The sequence below is a fragment of the Vespula pensylvanica genome, chromosome 9, assembly GCF_014466175.1.
Source record: "Vespula pensylvanica isolate Volc-1 chromosome 9, ASM1446617v1, whole genome shotgun sequence".
NCBI classification, from domain to species: Eukaryota; Metazoa; Arthropoda; class Insecta; order Hymenoptera; family Vespidae; genus Vespula; species Vespula pensylvanica.
The window spans coordinates 5,956,021-5,979,084 of NC_057693.1; the positions used below are offsets into that span (position 1 = coordinate 5,956,021).

The 23,064-nt window shown below is 32.8% G+C and overlaps 1 protein-coding gene across 2 annotated transcripts in view; it reads right to left on the reverse strand.

Moving 5' to 3' along the window:
• LOC122631509 (GAS2-like protein pickled eggs) overlaps positions 1-23,064 on the reverse strand; it is a 78,900-nt gene that overhangs the window by 23,726 nt on the left and 32,110 nt on the right. For both annotated transcript variants that reach the window (XM_043817269.1, XM_043817268.1), the window contains exon 4: positions 20,236-20,763. In XM_043817269.1, coding sequence (XP_043673204.1) covers positions 20,236-20,763 — 528 coding nt within the window. The remainder of the gene's footprint in view (positions 1-20,235; positions 20,764-23,064) is intronic.

Sequence of the window (23,064 nt, forward strand, 5' to 3'; positions counted from 1 at the left end):
TCTCTCTCTCTCTCTCTCTCTCTCTCTCTATCTATCTATCTTTCTTTCTTTCTCCTCTTTATTTCTCGAGCGCGTGAAATCTCCTTCGTGCATCGAACTCTTTTACGTTTTAAATTACGTTCTATGGGGGTCTCTATGCAGAACGGTGAAAGTGATGAAATCACCGTCTCTTCCGGCGAAGAAGATCGTAACGTGCCAATAATATCTACGAACTACGACAGTTTTAAACGCTATACACGTTGGAACATTTACTTATAAATTTATATCTATACATTTATTTTTTTACGTATTTCTTTACGTCATACGTATATATATATATATATATATATATATACTTGTATCTACGTATCTCACAATTTTATACCACGATGAAACGTTGACGATTTTCTCCAAGATAAATGACAAAGGATATAATAATAAAAACATACTTATATAACTCATCTCGTTTGATCGGCCGTTCGTCGAACAGAATCAACTTTAATCAAAGGAAACCGAACGAACGAACGAACGAACCAAGTTTTTTTTACAAAATATTCTATTGTCATAGTTAAAGAGATTGTTGTTGTTACAACGAAAGAGTCAACTTCGATAAAAGTCGAAAGTCGATCGTCGAGAAGCATCTTCTAATCGTAATATCTCATCTTTGTCGTCGTTGTCATCTTTGTCGATTCTCGTATCCCTTTCTTTATCTTTTTCTTGTCTTCTCGTGATGATCAAGCATATATAGGGTATATAAATAGAGTTAAATATATACTCGACGTAAGAACGGAGAAAGTGATGGAACCTCAGTTCGAGATCCTGATCGCTATCTCGCCGCTATCACCGACGAACGATCTTCCCAGGATCTTATGCGGGGGTGGCTTTGTCGTGGGAAGAGAGAGATAGATATAGAAAAAGAAACGAGGAACAAAGAGAGAGAGGGGGGGGAAATATTTATAAAAAAACAACGATAAAAGATCAAACATCCACTCATTCGAAAAAGTATTTTTCCAAATTTCAATCAAACTATTTTCAAACGAACGATACTGATCGATATTTATAATAATAATCAATAACGTCAAATTAATCTAATTCGATTATAACCCTAAGCGCAAAATCTTGACGATCAATTCATTCATACCGATCACTTTATCTTACAAAAAAAAAAAATAAAAAATAAAAAATAAAAAATAAAAAAAAAAGAAATTTATTATCGATCAATGAAATAATCGATATTGATCGAATTGATAGAAACGATGATAAAGAAAATCGATAATTTTTCTTTGGAAGTTAGAAAAAAAAGTATTGCAGCAAATCAATCAATTCTCGAAGGAATACATTTAATAATCGTAATGCCGAGGATTATCTATCTGTAAGAATAGTTTCGATATGAAAAAAAAAAGAATACGTATAACAAAAAAAGAAGAGAAAAAAAGATAAAAAAAAAAAAAAAGAATGGAAATACCTATCGAAGTGTCGTTACAAAACGTTCGACTGACCCATCTTTCAACCCTTTCTTTTCTACCCTACACGCCCTCGTTTGCATTCTCTCTCCCTCTCTTTTTCTCCCTCCTTTCATATTCCTCGGTTTCTTTCAATTCGTTTCTCCCTCTCTCTCTCTCTCTCTCTCTCTCTCTCTCTCTCTTTTTTTTCGTTAGATATACCAAATGAAACGCGACGAAAACGTCGAAGAAAGGACCAACGGAGTCGGCTACTAAAGCGAGAGATAACGAGAGGCTGCATAACACAGCTGCGAAATGGTAGAAAAGGGAACAAAAAAAAGAAAAAGAACAAAAAAAAAAAAAGAAAGAAAAAATGAACCCTAAAGCCAGGCTGTATCTCTCTTTCCTTTTTTTCTCTCCTTTTTTTTCTCTTTCTATCTCCTGCTATCTCTCTTTGTCTCTTATACTATGCTCCGTCGAAGTTTTCAAATAAAAAACTATACGGCCCAGCCAAGATCATTTTTCTTTAGCGACTTCATCCAGATGTTGTTCTTTTCGACGATAATGATTCAAGGAAAAAAATAAAATAAAATAAAGAAATAAAGAAATAAATAAATAAATAAAAGAAGAAATGAGAAATCAGAATTATCTCGAAGGGATTGCTTTCTCTCTTGAAAAATTGAAGGTAAGTATTTTACATAAATGAATTGTTTGTCGAGAAAGAGAGAGAGAGAGAGAGAGAGAGAGAGAGAGAAAGAGACGACATTAATTTGTCAGACAAATGACTAGGAGTGTTCAATATCGATGCTAAATGCGTCCATTTTATCCCTGTCTCGTCTCGTCTCGAATTTAAGCAAGTTTCTGTACCCCACCGAACGAAATGAAGGAGTTTGTTCCACGCGGCTTGAACTTTATTAAGTTACAAGAACTTTCACGAAGTTCTTGACAGAGATACTATTAAAATACAGTGGTAAGAGTTACCTAAAATTTCCTAGATAGTCCCAAAGAGTTTTCACTGAGTGATTATCAAATTCAATGAATCTCCTTTCTCTATACTCTCTTTTTAATCTAATTATTTTTCGAATGGGTGGTAATTTAACGATAAGAAGAATGACAAAAAAAAATGTATAATCGATCTTTAAAATGGTTTACGAAAATTTTCAGCCGTTCCATACTTTCTTATCAATAATGATAAGATTATCCTATTTATTTCTAAATTTGTCGTATCATTAAAATATGATTTTATAAGCTCTTACAGATATCTATTCTTTTCGATCGCAAATAATTCGCGAGTAACGAGATAGAACAACAACAATAATAATAAAAACGACGACGACAACAAATAATAATAATAATAATAATAATAATAATAATAATAATAATAACAATAACAATAACAAACTCTTGTCGAGAGTGAAACCGTTATCGCGATCGACTTTTATTGGCTTCGAGATAAATATCGATATATCGTGTCAGTCCATCTCGTCCGAACTTTCCGCGACGGTTTGTTCGTTCGTTCTCTTTGCGTTTCGGATTTCTCGATTATACTTTCTCCCCTCTTTACTCAATGAGTTACAATGGAGCTCGTTCAGATCGACGACCGTCTAGAATTGCGCAGCGGATATATTCCAATATGATGCACGTATGTACTACTTAAAGTCAATGGTATAATATACAGAGTGTCTCAAACGAAAAGAAAAGAATCAGGATTATATTACGAAATCTGCTTTATTTTTTCTTTTAGCAAGATTTTTTTATTTATAGCACCATTTTATCTTATCTATCTGCGAATTTTGAAACGAATTTTTCTCGAAAATTGTCGATCAAAAAATTCAACATTCTTTTTTTATTTATTTACTTATTTTTTTTTTTTTTTTTGTAAATATCATCGTCAAAAGAATTATTAAAAAAAATCTTAAACGACGATTACTCGACACACCTGTATAGCAATTTTAAAGAGTGTGTGGGTTATGCAAAAGTGGATGAAATTATTACGACCCCTTCTTTAACGCAACAAAATTGCCCACCTGTTTCTTTGACCTTTTTTTTTTTTACCAAAAAGAAAAGAAAAGAAAAGAAAAGAAAGGAAATAAAAAAACAATCCTTCCGACAGGTTGTCAGGTTTCCTGATTCCAATCCTGACGACGAGAGATTTTCATTGAGACACTCTGTATATATCGCACATATACGTAACGTCTGTATGCATACACGTACGTACATAAACACATACACACATGTATATATACATACTACAGATAAGTATGTATATACTCTTATAAACGAAAGGAATCGTGCGAGTCATTCGCGTGACCGCAAAAAAAGAAAAAAGATAAAAAAAGAAAGAAAGATAGAAAAAAAAGATTAAAAAATATAAAAATAAAAAATAAATGATTAACGTACCAACTGAACGTACCTCCTAACGTAGTAAAACCTACGTTAAAACGTACTTAGGTATGTAAGATTGCACGATGCACGAATAAACAGAGGATGAAGAGGATGAAGATGACGAAGAAGACGAAGAAGACGAAGAGGACGACGACGATGAAGAAGAAGAAGAAGAAGAAGAAGAAGACGATAAACGTTTTTCTATATCAAGACAAGACAAAGACAGAGAGAGAGAGAGAGAGAGAGAGAGAGAGAGAGAGAGAGAGAGAGAGAGAGAGAGAGAGAGAAAGAAGCCAATCGGGTCATCGGAGTTCCATCTTTTTGTCCGACCGAAGCCGAATGAATGCTTCACTTTGTTGCGACGTTGTCTCTTTCTCTCTCTCTCTTTCTTTTTTTCTTCGATCTTTCTTCGATCGAGAGAAGACCCCACTTTTTTTCTTTTCTTTTCAATTTTTTTTCTTTTTTTTTTTTTTTCTTCTTCATCCATCGATAAATCGACACGCCGCGGACTCGAACGGCACAGCTCGCGGCTCGAGATCTCCACTCTTCTTCTTTCTCCGCTTCGAGGACGACTTTTAATAGTTAGGAGTGTTTAATGAGTATGTCGATGATGAAATGATTTCAACGATCATGACCGATATATATATAGATCGTTTATTTTGAAAGTGGTGTAAGTTCATTTTTTTTTTTTTTTTAAATGAGATATCATATAATATGTGATTAATTTAGTGCAATCTTTTTATTTATAACTAGTTAATATTTGGTATCTTAAAAAATGTTAATACTTTGCTCGATTTAAGAGTGGCCAATAAAAAAGATTGTCTAGCGATTGATCATAACAATTCATTTTTCTTGAAACAATAATACATGGACTTGCATCACTTTCCAGATAAACGGTCCATATATATATATATATATATATATATATATATATATATATATATCTGCATGGTGACTCTTAAAGTCCCTAGATGATATCCCTAAATTCTTAAATCAATTACATTTTCACGAAGAGACTTTTCTTTCTTCTTTTTTTTAAACTTGTAATTTGGTCATGTAGAATAGTGAAAAAAATATATACGTGTTTGAAGAAGAAAAGAATAAAATTAAAAAAAAAAAAAAAAAAAAAAAAAAAAAGAATTCGAAATAATCGCGAAACGAGAATGACTAATTTTTTTTGAAATCATCTAAATGGAAACTTTTAATTCTTTCCACCATCTTCTTCTTTTTTTTCGATAAAATAAACATTGCAAAATTTTGTTTGTCGATAAAGATTCGTCTACAATTTTTTTTTCTTTTTTTTTTAAAATACAGATCAGCCACGCCCATCTCTCTCTTTTTCTCTCAAGCATCGAATAAATTTTCGACTTGGCTGAGAACCGACGAACGACTTCACCACCACTCTGAATGTAATGCATTGGACAAGGATAGAGAATGCTGTCATTAAGAGGTACTCATCGAGGTACATTAAATGCTAAAGAAAGATAGAAGCAAAGTCGTTGAAAGCCGAAATACTTGGAGCTCTCGAAAGGACAACCCTATTTGATAGTCTCATCTCTCCTATAATAATTGCTATCTTTGTAGATAATAACTAATGCAAACATAAAATAGAAAAGAAAAGCTAAAAGATTATCTCTCCCATAAAAACATCCTGGATTAATTCTTAAAAAAAAAGAAAAAAAAAAGCCTTAAAATTATATTTCCCCATTGCAGATATTGATTAATCGCCGATTAATTAGAACAACTTCTTGACGAACTTTTTATTGATTCTGATTTAAAATGAATGGGAAGGGGGAAAAAACTGAGAAAGAAAAAAAAAAAAAAAGGGAGAACGATTTTAGAGATAAACGAAAATAATTTGAAGAGGAAATAATGAGTGAGTGTGGAAGGAGAAAACAACGGAAATAGAAATAGAAATAGAAATAGAGATAGAAATAGGGAGAGATATTATTAGTCAGGGAATGTAGAAACACGTTGAAATTGGACGTTGAATCGAGATTGAATCGTTGAAAAAGAAAAATGTTAAAGTAAGTAGTACCTAAGTACGTGTCTGGTACGCACACGCGACAGGTGAAAATTTCAAAGAGTAGTAGAGTTTGGCGTCGGCGACGCCTCGCGTTTTGCAGTGAGCACCTACAGCGTCCCGGCGCCGGCGTCTCCGCAATCAATACGCTCGCGCCGCGGTACGGCGCAATATACCGCAAAGCTTCACTCTACTCTCAGCTGTTCTATCTTTCTAACTTCTTCCTCCTCCTCCTCTTCTTCCTCCACCACCTCCTTCTCCTCTTCCACCTCCTCGTCTATCGTTCTTTATTCTCCCTCCTTTTTCTTTTTTCGATATAATTGTATTTTGAAAAATAACTATTATCGAGACAATTTTGCAATGAAAATTTTTTTCTCCTTATATATATATATATGTTAGTTTTCTTTATTATGGATTACACAAATAATAATTTGCATATATATATATATAATATATATATATATATATGTTGAAAACTTGTTTCAAAAGTTTACAAAATTCTTGTCCTTTTTTCTTTTTTTAGTTATTACTTATAATCAAATTTCTATATATATATATATATATATATATATATATATATATATATCATTATCTTTATCTGTCGTATCGAAAAAAGAAAAAAAAAAAAATCTCTCCTTTTCTTTTTTCTTTCTCCCATGGAATTTCAAAAATTGAAGAAAACGAACACGTAACGAGTGTAGCAAATGTCTTTGCAATACCAGATGAACTATACATAAGATCCAAGTATAATGAGGTTGGCACGAGATCGAGATCGTCCTCGTGTCGATTCCAGAAATGTTATCGACTAGAAACTCTGGTGAGAAAGCTATCAAATCGCGTTCGTTCTATCGTTCGTTCCTTCGTTGCTTCGTTTTTCTCGTTGCTCGTTTTTCTCGTTGCACGTACAACGACGGGACCGTTCCAACGAGGTAACAACACAACGACGGCCACGCCTGTAATTCGAGAAGGTACGAGGCCGCCCGGGATTCGTGTCGCCTTTGCTCTCTCGGCTATTCCATGCAAATAGCAGAGCTACACTATGGCCTCGAAATATTTGACTACTGACACAGAATCAATGACGCTACGTTCCCCATCCTATCACTCGATATCTCTCACCCCCGTATTTCCGATCCCATTCATCTAAACACCTACACGTACGACGTCATCCTCCCGATACATTAAGTCATGAAATTATAACAAACGATTAAGGTTCATCGAAGCTTTCTTTATCTTTCTTTTTTCTCTTCCAACTTTTATTTTGACGATTGGTCTAAGATGAAGTTTGTTTTGTTAGATCATCGTCCCTTCTTCTTATTTATTTCTTTTTTATTTATTTTTATTTTTTTTTTTTTTTGTAATTTGTTTACTCAGTAGTCGAATCTCTTTTGGTTGTTGTAATAAAAGGAAAAAGAGGAAACGCGTGGATCGTTATGTAAGAGCACGGATGCGAAAAGTCGACGACCGTGCGAGTAATTCGAGGAGTTTCAACTTGGGACCGTGTCTCGACCGTGATTAACGCGAGCTCCCCCTTTGCAAGCACGCACGGTGCATATTACTTGGTGTGTCGCGTAGATTGCGTAGTAGGAAAAATCGATTAGATGTAAACCGAGTATCGGTAATTAAGCGTACGATAATTAGAGGTTTCCGATATGAATTTCAGAAGAAAAAAAAGAAATAATAATAATAAAAACGAAAGAAAGAAAGAAAGAAAGAAAGAAAGAAAATTAATTAATAAACAAAGTTAAAAAATATCATTAACAAAAATATTTAACATCGAAGATATAGATAGATATTATAGATCAAGCCTGTAGCGGAATTACATCGAAATCCTAAAAAAAAGTTTCTTTTAAATCGAAAATTTCCAAATATTAAATCGTCGGTCAGGGGAAAACGTTTCATCGAAAAAGTATACATTATTTTCTTAACATTTACACGTTTTTTGCGATATTCACATCGAAGAACAAATATCAAGGAGTTAACGAAGAAAAGTATCGAAAGAGTATTTCTTAAAAGAGAAGAAAAGCAAAACAAGGAACGAAACAAAAAAAAAAAAAAATAAAAACAAAAAACAAAAAACAAAAAAAGAAAGAAAAACAGAAAGAAAAAATAAAATCACTTCTCGCGTTCAGATGAAAAAAGAAAAGAAAAAAGAAAAAAAAAAGAAAGGAAGTAGAAAAAAAAAAAATAAAGAAAGAAGAAAAGAAGTAAAAGCTCCGTTGAAACGATTTTAGACAAAACAGCTTTTAAACTTTCCGCTTGAGAACGCTCGAGAAAGCGCGAATAACGAAGTACGTTGCTCGCGACGAAAAGACGTCTTCGGAATTCTACATAGCATATCTCTCCTCCTCTTCCTCTTCCTCCTCCTTCTCCTCTTCTTCTTCTACTCCTCTACTTCTTCGTTTCGTCGTCTTCGTCGTCTTCGTCGTCGGACAACGGAACGCGGTGCTTCGTGACGATCAACGACGTTTAGAAGCACTTGGAGTGCACTTTATTGGAATAACCCACATTCGAGGATCGAAGTCGACGTAGAAGGTGCCAACAACGTTCGTTCCGCTTCAGAATCCTCTTCTTCCCCTCCCACACTTCCCCTATCCCTCCTTCCTTACCCCTTCTTCTCTTTCTCTATCGTTTACTCAGAAAAGAACAACTTCCGCATTTTTCAACAATTTCTTTCCGTCTATTCTTCTATCTCTTTTCTTTTTTTACTTTGCGATCTTTCGTTAAGAAAAAAAAAAAGAAAAAAAAAAAGAAAAAAGAAAAGGAAAATAAAAGAGGGAAAAAGAAGGGAATGAAAGATAAGAGAAAGAGAAGAAAAGGAAAGCGTAAAAATCGTCTCGTTAATCCAAATGCTGTTGTTCTATATCTTTCTTTTAATCTTCTCTTTTTTTTTAGATTTTTTCTTCTTGATCTTCGTTATCGTTTATATATATATATATATATATATATATATATATATAAAAAGATATATATATATCGTATTAATTATTTATGTAAGCATTTAACACGCTTAAACGATCAAAGTATCGGAATTAGAATATCGTTGGAAAAGGGCAAAGCGAAGGAGGAGTATGAAGTCGAGCTAAATCGAGCATTAAACTTATAAATCGATAATCCATTTGTCAGAAATCAAAGATTATCTTGTCTATCGTGGAGAATGATGAGGAAAGAAAAAGAAAATAACAAGGTAAAAACCATGAAGAAAAAAAAAAAAAAAAAACAAGAAAAAAGAGAAGAAAAAAATCGTACGAAAGAAAGGAACTAGTTAGTAAGTAAGTAAGTAAGTAACTAAGTAAATAAATACTTAGATATTTACAAGATACATAATAGATCAATCGTGCAGGAATCAAAAAAAAAAAAAAAAAGAAAAAGGAAAGGAAAAAAAGTGACTCGATCCGATCGCGGCCGATCAGATCCAATTTTCCACGCATGATCTTGAGAATATCGGTATTCGCCGTCGCTCGATCACGCTGCTCTCGATCGCGATCGACGCGTACAGCGGCTGGATTATATCGCCCTACTTGTATTATCGATACTCTGAATATCAGGTATCCTTACCTAGAAATTATTAGCTCGACCTACGTACTTACTCGTATAATATATTAAATGAGTATATGTAAGTATATGTGTGTGTGTATGTATATATGTATGTGAGAAAAAGAGAGAAAGAAAGAGAGAAATAAAAAAATATATATATATATCTTATATTATATATATATATACATACATGTCTTATATATATATATATATATATATATATATATATATATATATATGACGATGGTACGTATAATTACTGACCGACTCCAAAGTGCTGAAAGAGTAAGAAGCAATGGTGGTGAACGTTGGTATTAAATTTCTGACCCATTTCTTTCCCCTTCTCTCTCTCTCTCTTTCTTTCTTCACATCGTTCTTTTCTTTCTCGCCTACCCTCTCTCATCTTATAAAGAGCCTCTCCCTTTCCGATAAACAGTGATTAGCTAAGACTACGAGACCACAGGTAGACCTTGCACGGCTCGGTAGCCTTCTCTCTCTCTCTCTCTCTCTCTCTCTCTCTCTCTCTCTCTCTCTCTCTCTCTCTCTCTCTCTCTCTCTCTCTCTCTCTCTCTCTCTCTTTCTCCTTTTAACACACATGTGCAGCACACAAAGAAATTTACGTATACCTTTGCTCTCTCTCTCTCTCTCTCTCTCTCTCTCTCTCTCTCTCTCTCTCTCTCTGTCTTTTTCTTTTCTTTTTCTCTTTCTCAAAGTCGAGCGACCATCGTCGTCGTCATCATCGTCGTCGTCGTCGTCGTCGTCGTCGTCGACGACTTCTTCCTTCCTCTCTCGCTGTTGCTGACTATCTCGAGCTAATTGTACGTAATAACTAACATGCCGTCAAGACTTCAACGCCATTTATGGTAGTCTTACGGACTTGCTCGTGAACAAGTTTCATCTTGAGGAAGATGAAAAAAAAAAAAAAGAAAACATTCATTCTTCCCGTCTTATATATAAATAAATCGTACGGTAGTGGACGTTAGAAGGACGTATGGACGTACGGACGGATATAGTAAAAATGAGAGACAAAGATCAGAAACAGAAAGAAAGAGAGAGAGAGAGAGAGAGAGAGAGAGAAATTCTAAAGACGATCACGAATTTTTATATTTCTGTCTCTCTCTCTCTCTCTCTCTCTCTCTCTCTCTCTCTCTCTCTCTCTTATTTGTATTTTATTTATTAATTATTTCGATAAATAATCCACGTTAAGCCGATTAATGCCGAACGTTAAATAATAAAAATTATTATAAAATAAAACAGTAAATAAATGAATAAATAAAATTTATCAATGACAAATTTTATCTCTCTTTTTAATCTTCTTTCTTTTTCTCTTTTTTCTTGTACTAATTTATTAATAATAAATAATTTCTCCACGTATCCACGTACGATATTGATTGTCAGTAAAAGAAAAAAAGATAGAAAAAAAAAAGAAAGAGGATCAGCTGTATTAGTTTCGGAATATTTAGTCTATTAAAATCTTCGAAACAGATTTATAACGAAACATTCTCGCTTATCTCTGCAAAACTCGAAGAAGAACTCGGTATTCTTGATACGTGACTTCATAGAGTGATAAACTTTTCTGATATATTCATATACTATGAACGCAATGTAATACGAACATGCATACCTATACACACAATAATACACGCACACACGTGTCTGCTTATTTTAGATGCAGTAAGCTGATTAGACGTTAGCTCTCTGAATCATTGCTCTTTCGGAAATAATATAACGAAACATCGTGTTTACGTCACGACACAAAAATACGTGGAAGTACATATCGATTCTCGCGAGTTACGTTTTAATCGAATAAATAACTGAAAAAAGAAAACAAGAAAGAAGGAAAAGAGAGAGGAGAGACAAGAAAAGAAAAAAGAGAAAAAAAAAAGAACGAATGTATTAGCTTGAATTTTAATAAAAACTAACTGAGAGAGGGAAAAAAAATATAATTCGGTTCGAAGAGATGGGACATGAAATAATTATCGTAGCTTTTCGAAGTGTATCTCGACCTTAATTGCAAAGTCCTGGCAACGATCCTTGAAAAAAGAAAAGTTTGAAAGTATAGATACCATTTACCTATACTTATATATATATATATATATATATATATATATATATATATATATATACACTATGTATACATATGTATGTATGTATGTAACATAGGATGTTAGGTACACACTTAAAACGAAAACTCGGAAAAAGGACGACAGAACTAGGACGAGTAAAACATTAGTTAAAAATCTTTAAAAAGGACATTCCCGAGAAACATTCTAGAGAAACTTTTTCGGATATTTTATCAAAGAGGAGGAATGAGTCTCTCTATCTTACTTTAAAAAATGTTTCTTATCTTCTCACCGGAAGTGTGTCATCGTACAAATACATCGTACAACTGCAGAAAACCACGCAAAAGTAAAGCAAGGATGACGTTTCTGTCTAATTTTTTTGTCCTTTCTTTTCCTTTTTTTATCTCTCTCTTTCTCTCTCTCTCTCTCTCTCTCTCTCTCTCTCTCTCTCTCTCTCTCTCTCTCTCTCTCTCGATAATAACGATAACAAAATTTCTACGTTCTACGAAAAATGAAAAAATTCTTCAATAAAAAAAAAAAAAAAATGAAAAGAGAGAAAAAAAAAGATAGAAAAGAAAAATTTTTTTAAGGAAGGAATTTAACGTGGATAAAAGTAAATAAATTTAAGTGATATCTCGATTATAAAAAATAAGAAAAATAAAGAATAAACAAAAAATTTCTCTTTCTTTTTTTCCTCTTTCCTCTGTAATTATTTTCATTTTCGGGTCGACACGTACACACTAACATATATATATATATATATATATATATATATATATATATATATCAATCTCCCTTCGTGTCCTTCGTGTCCTTCGAGCTGAACTTCGGTTCGACTTTGTGCTTGAACTTGAACGAAATGGGCTAACGGCGATCAATACGAGCTTTCGGCGCTTGCGAGCCGAAGCTCCGACCAGCCGGCGACGACGATGACGACGACGACGACGACTATGACTACTATGACGACGACGACGACGACGTCAACGACAAAATAGATGGTCCAATAGTAACCAATCTAAAAGCACTACTGAGATGTGTCACGACAATTGTTTGTTACCTTGGAAATATCGAAAGATACCTACATAAGTCTAGACAGTTCGATTTTTCGATTATTTTGAATTTCATCTATGTATGTATATATAATCTTTAAACGTATACACATATGCTTTTTACTTACTATACGTCGGCTATCTTCCAAATCGTCGTCGATATTCTTTTCGTTTCTTTTCTATTTTTCTCCATTCCCATTTCAATTTTTTATTTTTATTTCAACGATAATCGATGTATTATTTAAACCGACGTGATTGATATCCACGTCAAAAAAGAGATATAAAGATGAAATAAAAAAGGACAAAATCGATTCGCTCGTTCAAGATCCCATTAAGATTCTTTTTCAATTTATTTACTTCGACGTCTCGCGCGTAGTCCAAATGAAAATAAAATAAAAATGAAAAAAAAAAAAAAAAAAAGAGAAAATCAAATATTCTCGACGAAAAAATTAAAAAATAACAATACAAAACGAACGAACGAAAAAAATAAATAAATAAATAAATAAGTAAGTAAGAAAAAAAAATCTATTCTTTTAAATTTACTTTTCTACGTCCGTTCATTTATTGAATGAAAAAAGAAGGATAAAAAAGAATTAAAGGAATAAAAAAATTAAAAAAAAAAGGGAGAGAGATAGAAAGAGAGAGAGAGAGAGAGAGAGAGAGAGAAATAGAAGAAAAAGAAGAAGAAGACCATCGAACCACGAAACGTATAATTTTTTTCAATTATCGACGACAATTTCGAGGATTCAACGATATCGCGTCAAATATGCTATCTCTTGTACGATCATTTGCGTTTTTAGCGCTCATTAGCACCCGCGCGCACTTAAAGTATATTTTCGATACCGGTTCTCTCTCTCTTTTTTTCTCTCTCTTTATCTATCTATCTCTATCTCTCTTTCTCTCTCACTCTCTCACGACAAAAAAAACATGAGACGATATTACATGGTCGTATTCGATATTTTACAAGTCCCACGCAGTTGTCACTCGTAACGAGATCTTGGACACTGAATTTACGCTTTACGCTTTTTCTCCCTCCTTCTTAAAGTAAAAAAAGAAAAAAAAAAAAAAAAAAAAAAGAAAGAAAGAAAGAAATGAAAGAAACGAGAGATAAAAAGAGACAGAGAGAAATAAATGTTATCTTCGAGCGACAGGAGTAACCTTTCTTTTAGAAAGGAAAGACGAGAAAGGAAGGGTGCCAAATTGATTTTCGAATTATTTCGGGTCAAAGGATACGCCTCTAATTAAGTTCTATATATTTGTTAGTCTAGATAGGTGGAAGAAGGAAAAAGATTTATTTTTGCGATAACATTTTGTAATTATATTTCTCTCTCTCTCTCTCTCTCTCTCTCTCTCTCTCTCTCTCTCTCTCTCTCTTTCTCTCTTTTTCTTTTTATTATGCGAATGACGTTTGAATAATTCATTACTGATCAATAAACGAATTCATCGTGAATTTTAATTAAAATAAATAATGAAATAATAAAAAAAAAAGAAGAAGAAGAAGAAGAAGGGAAAACATATATGTCGGCGATACATCGAAAATAATGATTGAGATAAAATAAAAAACGAAAGGAAGAAAAAAAAGATTAGAAGTAGAACAAATTGAACAGGCGTTATTTCTTTCTTTTTTCTTTTTTCTTTTGCTTTTTGAAAAATCGTCGATCGGTTAAATTGATGAGATGAATTAAAAATGTAGAAAAGTAAGAAGAAGAAAAAATAGAAGAAAGAAAACACAAAAACTATCGTAATTTCATTGGAAACAATTAAAGAGAGAATTTCTTCATAAGTTACGAGTAATTGGCAAAAATCCAATGATTCATTTCTATCAATAAAAATAATAAAAATCTATGCCTTGTCATTATCTTCGTCGTTTACGTCAACTAACGGTCGTAAAGATAACGATTGCTTGACAGGCAAGGTCGTCCAATTTTTAATCGATTATTATCGATATATATATATATATATATATATATATATATATATATATATATATATAAAATATATTAGAACACGTATGATTTCAGATTGATGATGTCTATCTCATCCAATGACATTTCTTTTCTTTTATTTATCTATAACGATTAAAATCTCGATCGATTATTATCTTTTGTCTTTATATCTTCCTTGAATTCTTTTTACTTCTTTCTCTATTTTCTTTTTTTTTTTTTTCCCTTAAGACTACTTTGCTTCCGAAAAAAAGAAATAAAAAGAAAATAATGAAAGAAGAAGAGGATTATATACAGTTATCGCAAGTGGGATATCAAGTTCAATATCGTTGGATAAAGAACGATGAATCGAGACTTCTAAAATAGTAATCTATTGTTTCTAGTTGCATTAGAGATAAAGGTTTATATAACGAGATAATATAGTATTAATTTTCAAATCTTTAGAGGTCGATCTACTACGAACAATTACCTCTTTGTTATCTTCTTATTTTTATTGAAACTTATCGTCCATTCCGTGCCAGAAAATAAATGAAACGTAAAAGTTTGAGAATCGCTGCTTTAATCTAATCAATTTTTAAATTATATATATATATATATATATATATATAAATATATTAAAAGATATATATGCATATATACATTTCATTTTAAATGACATATATATATACATATATTTTTTAATGATACACAGACACACACACACACACACATTATTATTTTACTTTAATCTCAATTATTATATTTTGATTTTGATTAGACTAAACGAAAACTTAATTTCTTTGATACTCCACACGGTTTCCAATTATTTAACGTGAAAATCTCAAAGGATTTACAACGATATCCACCCTTTCCTTCATCCTATATGTATTTCGAAGAGATTGTATTGGATTGTATTTGTATTGTATGTATTATACGTAACTCTCCCATATGGAAGTTAATCTGTGATTCGCCGCAACTGTGGTCCATCCAATTGATCCCTTCGTAATAACGCGAAATTTGTTGATCGCTTGAGCCACAACGTTGAACTTAATCGACTGTACTGCTCCCTCGAGGAACATACTCTCCTCCCCAAATATCGTCAAAGTAGTTGCACGAGAGAAATCGATGGACCGAATATGTCTGAATTATTTTCGCTCGTTACAGATTTTTTTCTTTAGATTTATTCAAATATTTTCTTTCTTTCTTTCTTTTTTTTTTATCAACCTCGTTAAATCTGCATCATTGTGCAACATTTCATTCTTAATTATTTTTTATAGCCTTTTTTTTCATCAATGTTAAATTCTGTATAAAAAAATATCAATTTTATAATTATTATTATTATTGTTGTTGTTGTTGTTGCTGCTGTTGTTGTTGTTATTGTTGTTAGTCATTAAATTTTTGTTTAACTTTAATCAAATCAATTAAACTTTACAGTAAATACAATATTTTGTCTTTTTCTCGAACAACGCGAAAAAACGATAAATTATTCAATTCGACCTGCGAATTCAATATATTTTTTTCTCTCTCCTTTTTTCCTTTTAAATTAAATTGTTATTCAGTTTTAATTAAATCTATTAATTTTACGAGCAAACGTATTTGATATCTTTCTTCTTTTCTTTTTTCAACAACGCGAAAAACAATTAAATTCATTCTGCGCGAATTGAAGTTTTTTTCTTTTTGGAAATTATATTTAAATTTAACATTCTTCTAAAACGATACACGTAATTCAATTCAACATAATCGAATCACGATTTATTATTCTCTCGACGGACACAAACTCACATCTTCTCTCAAGGGTACTATCTAAAACAAACTATGCGAAAAGTTCAGCTACGTCGAGTTTGAATTTCTCTCTCCTACTCCTTCTCTCTCGCTCTCTCTCTCTCTCTCTCTCTCTCTCTCTCTCTCTCTCTCTCTCTCTCTGTCTCTCTGTCTCTCTCTCTAGTTCTAACTTCTAACTAACCAAGTTGTACTCGGCCAAGTGGTAACCAAGATACTTATGTTCTCGTAAGTTGTTGTTGTATGCATACGATAGAAAGAAAAATAAAAGAGTAAAAAAATATTTTAAAGAAAGAGAAATCGTTTGACGTATATTAACGAACGATGTAACCGATGTTGTACTAAATGAAATAACGTGACCAACATTCATATTTTCTAACTAAACGACGTAACTTTTCTAACGATAGAATTCTCAAGTATATCTCAAAGAACATTTTCAAAGCTAAAGGAGTAGCTAATAGAAAGCTACTTAAGTAAACATAAACTGAGAATTAGTTTGTCAAATAATTAATCCAAAGATGATTTCTCTATCTCTAACTAACAATTTTTAAAACGAAAATGACGTATTACGTTACATGGACGTTACCAAAATTCGTCCCTGAAATATTTCACAAATTCTCAGCTGATCGTTAAAAATCAATTACATTATTTCTAGATTATTACCTTAGCCTAATCTCGTAACGATAGCAACAGTAGTACTAGTACTCAAAAATTTATGAAAAAAGAAAAATCAAAAAAAAAAAAAAAAAAGATAAAATAAAATAAAATAAAATAAAAAAACAAAAACAGAAATCAACAAGCTTCTTTCAAAGATGACAGTCAACCAATGATATTTAAAATCGCAATTGGATATTCTAAATTCTCCATTGGATATTTAAAATTATTTAAAAATGTTTTGCACGATATTAAAGTTCTAAAAACTATTACACAACAAATACGAACAAATCCCAACAAATACGTACATATGTACGTACGATGTTGTACGCGACGTATCAGTCGGGATATAATACTTCTGACACGTTCCTATTAAAGTAACGCGGAGGATATAAGGGTGAGAAGATTGAAAAGGAGGGAGAAAAAAGAAGTAGTGGAAGATGTTGGAGGGATATAGAAGTACTCGTGATTGGTTAAAATGTATGCGTGTATTCTTTACGAAGAAGACCACCCTTTTCATCCCCGATCCTCACCCTCATCCCCTATCCTATCTATATCGATGCATTGCTCGAATGCAATCGCGTTGCAGTTGCAATTGCAACCACAGTTACACACACACATAGACAGAAACATAAACACACACACACACACACACAGACGTACCGAATTGGAATCCCTTTTTCTTTTTTTTTTTCTTTTCACTCCCTTCTCTCTCATTCTATCTATTTATCTATATATCTATATATATATATTTATTTATGTATCTATCTATCTATATATCTATCTATTTCACTTTTTCTTTTTTCTTCCTTTCCTACTATTTTCCTATTCACGATTCTCCACGCGTAAATATAAACGGCAAAGGGTTATATACATAAATCCATAAGCTTACGTTCGAAAAAGCATAGAAATAAACGGGACTCATCCTCCCATTAATAATCTATAAACTGTCTTCCACGCCCACATCGTAAACTATTCTTTGCTCGTTCTCCGGTTACTCTTTAATTAATATCTCTGTAATAAAATAATGCATAGAATTGAATCTTTCATTTCGTCCGTACGTTCCTTATCTTATGTACGTTCGATCGGAATTATCAACAAGATGAAACGATAAATAAAAGAAGAAGAAAAAAAAAAAAGAAAAAAATAATAATACAAACAAACATTTGTTTCACTTAGTTCCTAAACAAAAAGAACAACGATCGCGACGATAATCGACGCGAATAAATGGAAAAACGTTTCGTGATGCTCTTCTGAAATTTGCTGAGAGGAAGAAGATATGAGAGTGGAAAGAAAAAAAAGAAAAAGAAAGGAGAAGAGAGAGGAAAGAAAAAAGAAAAAGAGAAAGAATGAAAGAGATGCGATAACGTGTCTCGGCTTGTGCGGTGAAGCCCGAGAAAAGAATTTCTGCTTCGTGAAATGTCGCGCTGATTTAGTCTCTCTCTCTCTCTCTCTCTCTCTCTTTCTCTCTTTCTCTCAGACACACACACACACACACACATACACACTCACATACACATATACGGGTTTCGTATCGTCAGTGTAAATCGTCGTTGTTATACGCGTGTCCGGAACGTGTCGGTCGTACGCGCGCGTGCTTATCCAAGAAAAAGGCAAACATGGCACCCTTTTCCTCTCCCACCCTTAATACTCTACACATATACATACATACATATATATATATAGATATAGATATATATACACACACACACATAAATATCCCTATAGAGCCCCACGGCGAGGTGTTTTTCAACGTGACGAGTCGACACTAACGACGATGTCGTGCTAGCCTCTAGACAGGTAAGTATCGATATCTTCGACTAGATTGTTTTATATTTTCAATCTTCTCACATAGCCACGAGAAAAAGAGAGAGAGAGAGAAAGATGAAGTCGTTGTTATATTTTTTTCATATTTTTTTTTATAACGAAAGCGAGTTTCGTATAAAACAAAAAGAGAAAAAAATCATGTCGGATATGGAAAGTTAGTAATGGATAGTTAATTTATAATAAATTAATCGATAGTAAATTAATGATTCGATGTATTGTAAACATATATTTATAATGTGTATGAATATATATATATATATATATATATATATATATATCATTCGATCAAAAAAATTTAATAAAAACTTCAATAGATATATCGAAACACTGAATTTATATTACATCGAATTACGATCACTGCTCGAGAAAATTTTAATTCAATAAAAAAAAAAAAAAAAAAAGATAAAAAAAGAGAGAGAGAGAGAGAAAAAAAAAAGGAAAATTATGACAGTCGTTTATAAAAAATTTCGTTTGTAAGGACGAAGGAAAAAGAAACAGGAAGACAGAAAAAAAAGAGGGAAAGAAACGCAATTGAAGAAATCGTCTGGAATGACGAGGAGTCGCGACTTTTAACTATTACAAGAGAAAAGAATCGTGAATGGTCGGGCAGCTTTGGTGGGACAAAAGAGTGACTCGTTAACGGATACCGGAGTAGGAAAAGGGTTGTTGTTTAAAAACAGCCATTTCTCCTCTCTTTACCCCACTCCACCCCCGCAACACTCTACTCCCCAGTTACTTTTCAACGTTAGAGAGAGAAACACTCTTTCTCTTTCTCTCCCTCTCTCTCTCTCTCTCTCTGTTATTCCCGATCTCGAGATATTAATGGCGAGCTGCGATGCAGCGCCATAAATATAACTCCGATACGCTTGTAAGGGCAAGAGTTATTTTCGCGGTCGAGAATACAGACGTCCTTTCTCTCGCGAAAAAAAAAAAGAAAATAAAAAGAAATTAATAAAAAAAAAAAAAAAAGAAAAGATAAAAAAAGGCATACAAAGAGGAATTGGAAAGAAAAAAAAAAAAGAAATGGAAAGAGAGAAGTACTTAAAAAAAAAAAAGAAATGGAAAAATTTTACGAGATATCGGCAGCATCGTATTTCCCCCTTTTTTACGAGAGACGACACAGGTTCCTTCTATCAGAGTCAGTTTTCACGAAATGTTATAATATAAAAGTGATTTATCAGAAAAGAAACTCCGTTTTTATTTCTTTCCTGTTTACGATAATGCATCTACTAACTCGGTTTTATATCCTATGTCGATTGATAAAAATAATAAAAAGTCCTTTTGGATTCAATCGAATATACATGTATATAAACATACATATATATATTATCATACTAATATACATTATATATTACTTATATAATATATATTTATAATTATATATATATATATATATATATATATTATATATTAAATATACTAACATGTACATGTACGTATAGTTACTTAACATTCGATATCTATTGACAAATATAAACAAATACTTTTCATTCATAAATTTCATTCATTAAATAAATACTTTTAGTTTATAAAAATATAATTAAACCATATACTGGGTGAACGTAAAAAAGGACTTACCATCTCGTCGAGACTCTTGAGATCGTTAGTAACGATCTGTGGCTGAGGACCGTAAATGAGGCAAGGTTCTTCCTGATGCATGTCGGCGTATTCGTCGTCGCTGTCCTCGTTCGAATTACCATTGGCTTGCGTACCGTTGGCAGCTTTGTTTTCAGCAGCGATCTCACGATCGATCTGTCTTTCCATTTGGACCAACATCGGTGCGAGCATACCAAATTTTGCACCGCGTCTTGCTACCTCGAGCATGCAGAGTATCACGTGCCTCTCGTTCTTCCGCATTATCAGATCATCGGTCTCGAAGAGAAGACATTCGATGATACCAAGACTGTTACGGCACCAACCAATGAAATTTGAGACGTTGTCACGTGCAAAGAAGGTTCCTGCTTTTGCGTTCGGCAAAAAGGCGACGTCGCTCAGTTGGGACATTGGTAACGCCAATGACGACGTTATCGAACGTGTCATCGAGATTTTCCGTGCTTGCCGACGTGCCACGTATTCCGCTGCGGATTTTCTTACGTTGTTTGCGTGCTACAGAAAAAAAAAAAAAAAAAGAAAATTAAGGACACAAATCGAGCAGCAAAATAAATTTTCATTTATTCATTATTAATTTTTCCTTCGTTTTTCATTTAACAAATCATTTCTATTCGTACCCAACGAATCTTTATATAATATTACCTACGTATATAATATTATCTATTAATTGCAGGATATTTCTTTTATCCTTCCGAGCTAACTTCAAACGATTATAGATTAGCGTGCGATCGATGAAATATATCACGCACGAGTAATCTCGTATTATTTTCTTTTTTTTTTTTTTTTTTTCAACTCTCAACCCCTTGCAAAGTAAAAGAAGAACGTTTCTCGTCCGTGAAATCGGCTTTCGAACCAAAGAGAGAGAGAGAGAGAAATATATTATAAACGCGAGGGCGTAGGGCCATCAGGAACGACGCGAAATTAATTCGCGTCCAACCGAGATAATGGGATTCCAGCGCGTTTTATTGACATCTGTGGAGGATGATGCGTCAACATGGAGAAAGATAGATAGATAGATAGATAGATAGATAGAGAGAGAGAGAGAGAGAGAGAGAGAGAGAAAATAAAAAAAAAAAACGAAGAAAAAAAAGCGTCAAAAGGATGACGCCGAGGCAGTCAAATTTTTTCGTTGATGAATAAACAAAAAAAAAAAAAGAGAGACAAAAAAAGAATAAACAATGATGTAGACGTGTAAAGTGCAAGGTCGAGATTTTTTGTTTTCACGAGGGTCGATCGATTCGTCGTCGACGACAACGATGCATACGAACGGACAAACAAACAAATAAATAATTCTATATTAGAATGATATAAACGTCAGGTATATTTCTTTCTCTTTTTTTTTCCCTTTTTTCTTTGGTTACAAACTCAGTCTCCGAAAGTATCCTAGACGATTTTATAAATCGATCGTTCTCTCTTCTTAAAGACTTTTTTCAACCTACGTAGCCTATGCTTGTGATTTAACAATTTGAAGAAGAGAGAAAAAAAAAAAAAAGAACAGAGGAAGCAAATTGAAAGGGGGAAAAAAAAGTTAGCCTAAGAAGTCTCCAAAGAGTAATTTGTAATATCTTAGGATCGTATAGAGGAATTTTTTGTTAATCCTAGATCATTCGTTATCAATTACGAGCTTCGTGCAAAGTACATTGCGTCTGGGGAATTCTGGAGAAATTTCAATGTTAAATTCGACATTGGACATGTCGTAGGATCGAACGGTGAATAGGTGAATTTTTTCATCGATCGTCGGCTGACGATGTGGCGATGCGGTGAAAGCGAGTGGGTGCGAGGATGAGGGTGGGAGTGATAGCGGTGATGATGGAGAAAACGATCGAAAAGCAGTTATTAGACGTGACGCGGACGCGAAATACGTTTTGTCTGATCGTAATGTTACCGCTAGAAATAAAATCGTTTTAATTATCGTTTGAAAACGTACTATGTTGTATTTAGTAGCTTCTACGATTCTTTCTAGCTAATGGTAGTAGTAGTAATAATGTAGTAGTAACAGTAATAGTAGTAATGATCGTAGTAATGATGGTAATAATATAGGAATAGTAGTAGTAGTAATAGTAGTAGTACTAATAGTGTAGTAGTAATAGTAATAGTACTGGTACTAGTAGTGTAGTAGTAATAGTACTAGTAGTAGTACTAGTAGTAATGAAGTAGTAATATAGTAATAATAATAATAGTAATAGTAGTAATAGTAATTGTAGTGATATTAGTAATGTAGTAGTAATATAGTAATAGTAATAATAGTAATAGTAATAGTAGTAATAGTAATAGTAATAATAGTTACATACATAATAATAAAATTTACAGGATTTGCGACGGGTCCGCGATGGGAACGCATTTAATACAAGCGTTAATAAGCGGATCGACCATTTACGGTTCGACGTATCGTGACTAATGAAGCACGCATTTCTTCTGCACGCGGCCCGAATAAAATTATGTTCAACGTATACACGTTCTCTGAATATACATGCTCATCCATGTGTGTATACGTGTGTATATATGTGTACGAACGTCAGAGATCGGACGTGAATCGAAAATTTTCTTTTATTATAACAGTTCGTTACCTTTTTGCAAATTCTAACAGATACATTTCCCCTATTAAAATCTTTATCCGAATAAACGATCCAACGTGACTAATTTTAATGACATTTGAAATTAAAATGCAATATCGATATAATAAAATATCTTATATAGTATAATAACGCATATAGAGACGCAGACGTACAAATCTAACAGAGCTATCGATTAGAATTTAACGTCGGTCTAAAATTTATAGACGTTTGATAAAAAAAA